The 11,660-nt window shown below is 39.1% G+C and overlaps 1 protein-coding gene across 1 annotated transcript; it reads left to right on the top strand.

The window, feature by feature from the left end:
• The first annotated feature begins 3,367 nt into the window (after positions 1–3,367).
• Positions 3,368–10,016, top strand: LOC122784397 (26S proteasome regulatory subunit 4). The gene is made up of 11 exons (XM_044049652.1): positions 3,368–3,389; positions 3,872–3,925; positions 4,325–4,421; positions 4,654–4,778; positions 4,868–5,053; positions 5,244–5,372; positions 6,005–6,101; positions 6,818–7,007; positions 7,470–7,621; positions 8,234–8,388; positions 9,120–10,016. The coding sequence occupies exons 1-11, from the start codon at positions 3,387–3,389 to the stop codon at positions 9,252–9,254; spliced, it is 1,323 nt and encodes a 440-aa protein (XP_043905587.1). The 5' UTR covers positions 3,368–3,386; the 3' UTR covers positions 9,255–10,016.
• The last annotated feature ends 1,644 nt before the right edge of the window (positions 10,017–11,660 follow it).

Raw genomic sequence — 11,660 nt, 5'->3', positions numbered from 1 at the left:
AATACAGTTTTTGTGCTCCTCTCAAATCCCCTGGAAGACAGCAACTTATATAATATAGCCCACTGTTGGGCCTTTGAGGAATTTCAGGTGAGATGCAGTTACTGTATAAATATTCTCCCATTGACCAAATTAGTGTAAACTAATAGAATATACTCCTTTTTCTATTAAATCATGGTTATTTTTAATTCATAATGTGTACAATATATCTTTATTTTATTGTAATATTACTGCTTCAAAAGTCTGACGTTTGAAAAGCTCGAGTAGAGACGACTTTTAACATCAGTGCAGAAATAAACAGGGAAGCAGTGTAATTATTTTAAAATGGGTGCGATGAGTGCTCTTGCTTCCTTAGTCAACTCTCAAGTGGAAAGGTTTTGGAGAAATCGTAGTTTTGTCTAAATGTCTCAAAAGTCAAGGACGCTAAATAGTGTCAACAATTTTGAGTTTTCAAAGCAACAAAACACTAAGAGCAGCAGGTCTGAGGAAGCGGTCATCTCCAGCTGCTTTAAATCATCCTTTCATCCACCGTCTTTGCAATTGTTGTTTTTTAAGATGACAATTTATGGATTAACTTACTGACTTACTAGGTGTACATATATATATATTCCTCCTCTCATCAATACCAGGGCTGGCTGAGATGCCGCCTACATGATCAGCAAGTCTGCTCATTAACGGGCAGAGCAACACAAAGCCTGAAACACTGAAATTCAGTGACACGGATAAATGAAAGAGACAAAAATACTTTGAATAGCGCAGCCTCCACTCTTTGCTATGGAGACAATCTCACCCTGAGAGAAACACAAACCAGAGAGATGTTGACTTGCCGCTGATCCTGCCTGCATGTACACATGGTGCAGGTGCACACACACTAGAACATACGCACAAAATAGCTTAATAAAGAAGCAGAGAGAATGAAATAGAGACTCTGCAAACACTGATAATAACATATTTGTACACATGGTAGTGTGTTCCTGTCTGCTATGTGTGTGTGGTAGAGGTGAGACGTAGAGCGTTTTGTCACCGACACATATTCACCAATTAGCCAATTGTCTTTTAATGAGTTAAGTAGGAGAGCAGGAGTGCATCGTCAGTGTCGTGAGCATAATTACTGATTTATCTTGTGCACGTGTGTGACGTGTGTTAAGTCCATCTGTGTGTAAGTCATCACTGTGAGAGGCAGAATGACAGAAAGACACGTTTATGCCTGGAGCTGCATTCCCTCCTTTCTACTACTGCACTGGAGAAGTTGTCCCTGAAGTGATGTTGACAAACTGCACAATCTTTATTGTCTCGTTTCTTTTCTTGTTGACAGTATAGAGCTCAGCATACGGTTGGCCTTTTGTACCTGCTGCTTTGACCCACACAGTACGCACAATAACGAGCGGCAAAAAATACATGTCACCCATAGCAACGCCATAGGTGATGCTCATTAAAGAAGGGTTCAATAAACTGATTAACACGGATGACAGTGCACTATTACAGTACAGACAGTGATATAATGTGCAGACAACTGAAGAACTGAACTGCAAACAATTCACTCAAGGCATGAAGTTATCTATCTATCTATCTATCTATCTATCTATCTATCTATCTATCTATCTATCTATCTATCTATCTATTGTTAGTGTAGAATAAAGCTTTTTGAATCATTACAACTATTTGACTTAGTACATACAGTATTTACATTGAACATGTCAGAGCGGAAAACTAACAATTGTTTTTATAATTGATTAATCTCTCGATAATTTTCTCGATTTTCTGAGTATTCGGTCCATAAAATGTCAGAAAATGACGGAAATGATGATGTTCACAAATGTCTTTTTTTGTCCACAAACCAAAATGATTCCGTTTTTAATGATTTCTTTGTTATATGGGGCAAATAAACTCACATTTAACAAGCTGAAAATGTGTTTTAACGCTCAAAAAAACACTCAAACCGATTAATTGATTATCAAAATAGTTGACGATTAATTTAGTCATTGATTAATAATTGTAGTAATAGCTCAGATTGGACTTTAATATAATATAATATAATATAATATAACATAATATAATATAATATAATATAATATAATATAATATATAATTGTGTAATACAGCATCTATTAAACACAGACATGATATTCAAAGCTATTCTTCTCAAAACACTTTATTGACTTCCATTCATTTGGACAGCCTACACAACCAACCTTATCACCAACCTTAACCATAACTAGTAACCTAAACTTAACTAGATTCTCAGAAATGGGGTTCTGCCTCACAAGGACCAGGTTTCACCGATCGGGTCATGAAATATTATTTATCATTTAAGTACATTTAGCAACATCTCTTTAATCTCGTCAATATTGTTTGTAGCACTTTTAATTCATGTTAATCCTAAAATAAGATATTCTCACTACAGTTATAAAACGTTTGTTTGCAAATAAAGTTAATCTTTCACACTAAATTATAAAAGATAGGATATGGTTTGTGCACTCGTCTCAGACTCCCTGGTGTTAAATCTCATGTATTTAATTATGGATAAATCCGAAAAAGATCTGTGAGTGAATAAAGAATATTTATGTCATCATCAGAGAGCCTGCGATTTTCTTTAAGACTCTTAAAAGTCCGTTCTGTCATTTCATTGTGAAATTACTTCAGATAAATCAGTCAGACACTTCATTTAAAAGTTAGATCTTGATGATGAAACTATTCCTGTTGAAAATCTTTGCTGATGTACAGTAAATTGTATAATTTCCTGAGAATGAAACTATGATAAAACAATCAATGTCAACAGTGTCAGTGGACGAATAGCTGTATTAAACTACAAAACAGTATATAGAGTGTACAGAGGCTACTGTATTTGTTTTTATAGTTTTACCATTGCAGGTCTTTGTTGACTGCTTTTCAATGTCCCTCAAATATAAAAACAAATGTCCCTTATATTAAGTGGTCTTCACGAGGTGTACTCTGGTGGATAAACTTAATATTATTTGATTTCCTTTTATGGACTTCATAATGTGCTTTTTAAAAAACGTTTTACTTTGAAAACCGGATATCACTAATCCTGCTTGTGCGCTCGAACTGAGTTGTTGTGTTGCCTCTACTATAAGGGCTACAATACGAGGGCACTCCAAATTTAGTGTCGGCTGTTTTAACCACGGAGAACTCCCTGAGAAGTCTATGGGTTTTTTTTTCTTTTCATTCTGCATTTTGTATTTTCCGTTGTTCCCTTAATAACAAATCTGGTATTCATACCTTAGCGCTGATATCTGTTTGTCCTGTTTGGTCTTTATTACTGTCTGAAAATGGAATGGTTAATAAAGTTTTTTAATAAATAAAAAAAAGTATTTTTGGCCAACACTGCTGCCGTATCCTCTGACGTCATTCCAAAGCGACAAGTAACTATGGTAAGTGAGCAAGCAATTTTTCTGCGGCTCGTTCATGTATTATATTAAACGGTTATATCTCCCAAGATAACATAACGGATGGATTTAAACGCTATCAGTATTAGCGCCGTGTATTTGTGATTGTTTTTAAGTTTTATTTGTGAATTAACAATACACTTTCCACTCGTCCACGACCTACTAGCGAAAGGCTAACGACGTTAGCTCTTTTTGTCGGTTTGCAGCAGGGGCTCCGTGAAACAAAGTCATTCATCGTATAGGGACAGTCGATGCTCCCATAATATCAATACAAGTGATTTTCTCTTTGTAGATTATTGTTATCACTCATGTATCTGTGGACAAACGAGACCTTTAACTCTGCTATGACCATGTATCGGCGGCGTTAGCTAATTGTAATAAGCTAAGCTAAGTACTTGATCTCAATCTTACTACTGTCAGGACTTTTTCATCACTTATCACTTATACTATCACCTGTCTGAATTTAGGGTCAAAACCAGAGTGGTGGCCACGGTCCAGGAGGAGGCAAGAAGGATGACAAGGTGAGAGTGACACAGCTTCTGCTCGCTATTGTGTCTGCCTGTCAGCTAAACACGGATTTTTACAACTAACGCTGTTATTACAGGTTTAACACTTTCATAAGAAAACATAATTACATGTGTGGATTGTACATCAGTCATGTGTCACATAGTCCAGCAACTGTGTTGTGTTTTTATACAAATATAGTGTCCTAAAATATATCACTACTCACAGTTAGAAAGGTTGGCCATACATTTTTGAAGTTTTGTATAGCACATGCCACTGAATATAAATATGGAAAAGTGAAAATTAACTACTGAGGAAGTATTTGCCAAAGGTGGTTTCTGTTACTACAAATCACTGCTCTTTAAATGTTCTAAAATATGAGCACTCTTTCTTTGTTGTTGCACTTCTTACTGAAGGATAAGAAAAAGAAATATGAGCCTCCAATTCCCACCAGAGTTGGAAAGAAAAAGAAGAAGACCAAGGGACCAGATGCTGCCAGTAAACTACCATTGGGTAAGACACTGACAAAGTTGATGTTCTTGTAGAAGACTGTCGAACCCAGGGGCTGTGACTCTGCGGTACAGAAGATAATTTCAGCTAGAACGTCATGAGTTCTATCCTCGACTCTGCTTGTCTACACATCATATGTCCAAAATTTGCTTTGCTAGCACTTGTTAATAAACATACAATACAGACTATTTACCACATGTTTTTTAATGCAAGTTCTACATGTGCTATTTTTCAGTTACCCCTCACACTCAATGTCGTCTGAAGCTGCTCAAGCAGGAGCGGATCAAAGACTACCTATTGATGGAGGAGGAGTTCATCAGGAACCAGGAGCAGATGAAACCCCTGGAAGAGAAGCAGGAGGTCAGACGTTTGGAAAAATTGTTTTGTGCTGCATATTTGGTCGAATGGTTGGAAGAAAAAAAAATCAACGTATTGCCTCTGTTTAACAGGAGGAAAGGTCAAAGGTGGATGACCTGAGAGGGACACCCATGTCTGTGGGTACCCTGGAGGAAATCATAGATGACAACCATGCCATTGTTTCCACCTCAGTGGGATCAGAGCACTATGTCAGCATTTTGTCTTTTGTGGATAAGGATTTGCTGGAGCCAGGTTGTTCTGTCCTGCTCAACCACAAGGTAATATTCCACCATCATCCTTACTTCAGAATTACACCTGTCTGCTGAATAATCATTTCAGTAATAAGTTTAATTTTTCCTTCAACTACCAGCTGTACCCAATTACCCACCATCAAGCAAGAACATTCCCACTAAGATCATTTGTGTGAATGTTATCATTAATTGTTCATTGTTTGTGTATCCTGGGTAGGTTCATGCTGTGATTGGAGTGCTGATGGACGACACTGATCCTTTGGTAACAGTGATGAAGGTAGAGAAGGCCCCACAAGAAACCTATGCTGACATTGGAGGACTGGACAATCAGATCCAGGAGATCAAGGTACAGTATACTAAAGGGATTTTAGCAGACTTACTAATAGGGCTGTCGCGGGTACCACAAAGATGGAACTCTGAAGTAAAAACAAGACCGCCACCACCACAATCGAACACATGATGTCCCTTGATTCAGAACAATTCGGACAGAAACAATGGAAACTGCAAATGTGGCTGAACAGGTGCTGTGCCCCTTTAAGAGCAGCAACAGTGACGATGCAATGGTGTATTCTGTCGATTCCTGTTTAATTGGCATAGCACTGTGTTTTATACTGTTCTCTACAACTTGACAAATTCTATTTTTTAACTACTTATGCTCACAGTCCACTGGACATACACTGTATTTCATGCATATGCTGCATTGGACATTCTTTCACCGCAACAGCCCGACTTACAAGCGTATTTGTTAGCATCCACGTTACGGCAAAGATCTCATTTATACTTGGTCACTGCATGAATCATAGATTCTACAGAGTCTAGAGTGCAAGTCATTACACGAGATAGGGACTGTATATGTCAGATACCCATCCCTCTAAAATGGTAAACAATGAAGCAAAACAAAACTCAAGCTTTCTTGTATTAGTTCCTCATAATCATCATCATCCGTCTGACTGTATTGTGTTCCTTTGTGTTCAATAGGAGTCAGTGGAGCTGCCGCTTACACATCCAGAATATTATGAAGAGATGGGTATTAAGCCTCCCAAAGGTGTCATCCTGTATGGACCTCCTGGCACAGGTAAGTGCTTTAGTAAACATATTACCAACACTGGTTCTTTGAATAAGACCAAGCAAGACAAAGACTATTTTAAGAAGCTAATGTCCTTCCAACTGTTAATATCCACCCTGCTGTAAGACACTGGCTGCAATGCAGTGGTTTCCAACCATTGTAATGAAAGTTGAAAAGTGATAACTCTGTTCACGCTCTCCAACTATTTGTAGATAATACCAGATAATAGTACTGGCAAAACCTGACCTTTAATATTTTTGTCAGTCACTTTTTTTGTCTTTTTCAAATGACATCCAGAGGTGAGATGGTAAAAGCCACTGTTTGACACTGTTAACAAATTCCATGGTGGCCTTTTTTAAAGGGCACCAGCACAACAAGTGGCAGAGAGCAACCGGCCTCCTGCATCCTCCCAGTGGTGCAAAATCAGTGCTACACAGTGGAAATGATTTGAAAACGACTTAAGCCAGTAAAGTAAATGAGGATGATGATGATGTTATCTTATGTTTAAACAGTATGTTCCAAAATTAGGAGGCACTTTGGTGCAGCAGGAGCTTTCATTCAATAATGACACAATCTGAGAGAACTCAAAATAAAGCTGAAAGTCTTAAATGTCTCTTAAATGTAAAATGTCTCAAATATCTAGTCAGAGAATTGATATTGTATCAACACTAATTCAAAATAATGTTTACTTTGAAATGCTAAAGTTATGTTTGTGTGTGTTGTAGGAAAAACATTGCTCGCCAAGGCTGTAGCCAATCAGACATCAGCCACCTTCCTGCGTGTGGTAGGTTCAGAGCTGATCCAGAAATACCTGGGAGACGGGCCCAAGCTGGTCAGAGAGCTCTTCCGGGTGGCAGAGGAACACGCTCCCTCCATCGTCTTCATTGATGAGATTGACGCCATCGGCACTAAGAGGTAAACAGGGGTGGGGTTACTTAAGACGGAGCATCAGAGCAGTCATTTACAGTAAGTTGTTCATGAACTGGTATTATCAAATTTCGTAGTGTACATTGGTTTAAACAAAAAAAATAGAAAGGCGAGTCAATGAAGAAAATGCTAAATCAAAAGTTTTGTCTGTTTTTCATCCGTGTCAGAAGAAAATGGCACCATTGTTGTTGGGTAGTATATCATCTGTTGTAAATAAATGAGCCTGTCTGTGACTTTGGTTGAATATCGATTGGCTAAATAATATATGAGCTTGCACGTGGAAGAGACTGCAGACAACTCGGCTAAGTGAGTCCATGACAACAAGACTACATGATGGACAAGCTTGAAGTCCTCGTGTCTGAAGATGTGTGCTGAACAAGATAGACTCCATAAATGTTTAAAATTTAAGCCCATGTCCGATGTATGTTTTTGTGTGTGTGTGATGTATAGGTATGACTCTAATTCTGGAGGTGAGAGGGAGATTCAGAGGACCATGCTGGAGCTGCTCAACCAGCTTGATGGCTTCGACTCGCGGGGAGACGTGAAAGTCATCATGGCCACCAATCGGATAGAAACCCTGGATCCAGCCCTCATCAGACCTGGTCAGTGAGATTGTGACTGGGTCTGGCTCTGCCTGTATCTGTCACTGATTAGTTATAGGCTTACTGTCATGACAGGAAGTAGAATTTATATATTTTTCTGGCTTTGGAACTGTTGAATAAAAGGTGGTCATTTGTATATAAGAAATTAATTTACGTACATAAAGTACAGAGTTCTTCCTCATCATTTATCCTAAAAGAGTCTAAGAGAATAAGTACCATTTCTCTTTTTAATGAAAAACTGTTGTTGCCTCTTTTAAAACTCTTACTCAGCCCACTGTGATTTAATAATTCATTGGCCCACTCTGCAGTTGACTGAGTCTCCAGCTGAAAACTACTGCACGTCAGTTCTGCTATTAAAATGTTTTACTGCACTGAGGAAAGTTAGTGTGAAAATAAAGTCTGGGCAGAGTCATCAGAGGTGCTTTATTGCGTTCTTTGATAGTGTGCATCACTGTGTTTACTAATCACAGTAGTTTTGAGTGACTGCCACTGGAATTAATCTACCCCATAAAACAAAAATAAATACATAAAAACAACCAAACAGGGAAAACCACTTTAAGTACTTTGCAATCAGTTACTCACGTTTTTGTTTTCCCTCTCCCTCCACCTCAGGGAGAATCGACCGGAAGATCGAGTTTCCTCTGCCCGATGAGAAGACCAAGAGGAGGATCTTCCAGATCCACACCAGCCGCATGACCGTCGCAGATGACGTCACCCTCGATGACCTCATCCTGGCTAAGGATGACCTATCAGGGGCAGACATCAAGGTGAGACTTATCTGCAAAATGTTTTCTTGTTTTCTTTATTCCAGTGGCCAAATCTCAAAACCTTCAAGCTCTTGTAAGAGAAGAGTCTACATGTTATAGTTAGGCCAATAAAACAGGACATATTCCAATCATTGTTTCTTATACTTATCTTCAATAAACGTATTTGTAAGGCTATGTTGTCTCTATATCAAACAGCATGGGAGGTGTTTTCAGAAGGTGTCAGCAGTGAGTGACAGAACAGAGAAAACCAAGTGAAGCCCTTTTCAATGTTGATGACTGCGTTTGTTATCCAAGCGCTCTTCATGTCTCTATGACCACACTTTGCTGCCCTCATGTGGGCTGCGACATAATGACACTTTGATAAGACAAACTAATGACATAAAAGCAATCATTTCATGTTAAATGTTGTGAGTCACAGCTCCTTTTTTTTTTTTTTTGAACAGCACATGAATAAAAGTAGAATAAATGCAATATTTAAACTGCAATATTTACTTTAAAATACTTTCTACAGAAACAAGAGTGTAATTGAAATAAATGTTTTTCCTCCAAATCACAATGTTTCCACATTCCATCCCTGCTGCTGCACAAGTTACTAGTCTACTCTCTTCTCTAATAAAACAATACTGACACACAACCAATGTTAAAGCTGCTCTTTGTTTCTGGTGAATAAACATTATTTAAAACATTGATGAAGCTCAACAATGTCCCTCTCCCCCCTGTGTGTCCTCCAGGCCATCTGCACAGAAGCAGGTCTCATGGCTCTGCGAGAGCGCCGCATGAAGGTCACAAACGAAGACTTCAAGAAGTCCAAGGAAAATGTCCTGTACAAGAAGCAAGAGGGCACACCAGAGGGGCTTTACCTCTAACCTTCAAACTTTTGTTTCTCTCACTCCCTCTCACCCCCCGCCCTTCCTCCGTGTGTCGCTGTGTGAAAGAGGGGAGGCAGTCGTGCGTCTTCCCAGAGAGAATTTTGATATTTTGTGCATGTCCTGTCTGGTTTATCTCCCACTTTCCTGTTATTATTTGTTAAGACATTAAATAAAATAACAAAAAAAGAGAAAAGAATTAGCGGATGATGGTGTGTTTGTCATCGCCTGTCTCCTTTTTATTTATTTATATATATACATACACACGATCATTTTAGCTTGCAGCTCACTCTTAAAGCTTGTTTGTTCAGAGGCAGCATCTGTTGACGCTTTGCTCTTTATTAGATTCCAGCTTATTGACTTCATCTCTGCGCTGTAATATCTGGAGATAATTAATCACATGAGTTATTCAATTAGTTGAGGCTCAGTGTTGTCGCCATCAGTGTCGCAAGCAAAATCATTCATATAAATTTGCAAAGTCATGTTTGTTGTCATAGGCCAAAGGTGAGGTGAAGTCCTGAGGGCATTTCTCCCCCTCTTAAAAATAGTCACAAAGTCCTGTTATATACCATATGACTTCCACACACACACACACAGATAAGCATAATTAAATCTCGAGGTTACACAATAAGATAAAATGTCCTGACTGTAGTGTTTTACTCGGACATTTCCCATAAGAGTTGTGTAATGTCTCTGCACTTATGTTTCACTCTTATCTGTAATAAGGGAAATGTTCCAACGCAATAAAGAGAAGTAAAAATGCGTTTTTGGTGCTTGTTTTTGTTGATAATGTACACGCAGAGGGGAGATGAGTGTGGCTTGTAATTTGATTCTTGTCTTCAATTTAAATCAGCCTTGTAAGTCATTACAGCACGGTTAAGTAAATCCAGCTAAGCTGCCTTTGCTGCAGTCTGACATGTGGAGAACAGCAGCGCTGATTTAATTCCTCTTGATGTGGAGCCATGTGTAACTCAGTGCTCAGCAGAAAGTGGCCCCATGCAGCAAGCATCAAACCACTTTATAGGGCCATCTTTGGGCTCGAGTGAGAATGCTGCTGCTGCTGCTGCTGCTGCTGCAGCCCCCTCCTCTCAAGCGCTCCTTATTAAATCAGTCATGCATTTCAACTGCTGCTCATACATCGCAGCACGTTCAGAAAATGGTGGAGAGAGGGGGAGGGAAAGAAAAACATTTAAATCAAGCGTGGCATGTTGGGCCAGAAAGGCTGGGAGGGTTACAAGAAGAGGAGTGTTGCTCTCTAATGAGACATTTGCCCTGTCAGCTTAAAGCAATCTCAGAGTTGGGTGTTTCTAAACCATCCCCACGGGCAAAGAGCCACTGATGGGGGATGACACGGCAAGACTGACCAGTGTGCTGGCACTCTCTAAAAGGCCACATCCACGTTATTGGTCAGTCACAGTATGTACAGGTTGAATTTTACTACATGTAGCTCTGCATAAATAAAGCCTTGTGATTGTGATTATAGACAAAGATCTTCTGATGAAAACCCCCCAAAACCACCACACAGTTTCCACCAGAACTTAAGTTATGACCCTTTCTGTACCCTAGCCTTCCGAAAGGAAGAGTGGGGGGGGGGATATTTGTGGTTATGTAACAGCTATTTTTCCTGGTAAACAGGACAAAAGTGCCGAACAAACAGAGTAAGAAGTCGCGATTAGTTCCGGTAGATTAACAAATCAAACAGCTCAGCTTGAGTTAAGAGTTTCTGGACCTGAGGAGAGGACGACTAACAGCCTGCTTTCTGAGTCTGAAGTGCAGCGTTTTCTTGTTGTTTTTTGAAGATGATCATGTCAAGTTGTTTTTTGTCTCTGTTCCTTCATTGCTTACTCACTGTCAACAATTAAAACATCATACATGTACTGTACCAATACAGTAAACACTTACATGGACTGCTAAGTGAATAACATAAAACAAGAGTATGATCAGCAGGCCAACCAATAAATATAGATAAATGATTCCAGCGGCTGTCTTGTACACTATAGCTCCATTTAATGCACCAGGCTTGTTTTGTATTATAATAATTATTATTATTATCAGCTTACGAAACAGTGCTACATCTCACACGCTTGACTACATATGCAACACACATACCAACTAACTCACTGTGAGGCATTGTATGTGGCTATAACTACATTAATCACACTAGAAACATCTTAACAACAAAACAAACTGCACTGTCTGACGCATGAGAGTGATTCATGGACATGTTTCTGCCTTATATCATTTCATAAAAGGCATTTTTAAACGTTTCATGATTTCAACACGTTGTCCACCGAGTGGTGCTTTTTGTCAAGTGCCCTCCTCATTTACTATCGCGATACTTAGGCTGGAACACACACACACACACACACACACACTCTCTCTCCACGTACTATCGCGATACTTACT

This window comes from Solea senegalensis, linkage group LG17 (assembly GCF_019176455.1).
Source record: "Solea senegalensis isolate Sse05_10M linkage group LG17, IFAPA_SoseM_1, whole genome shotgun sequence".
In the NCBI taxonomy this organism is placed as follows: Eukaryota; Metazoa; Chordata; class Actinopteri; order Pleuronectiformes; family Soleidae; genus Solea; species Solea senegalensis.
The sequence above is the reverse complement of the archived record's forward strand: the minus strand, read 5'-3'. Positions and strand labels throughout refer to the sequence as shown.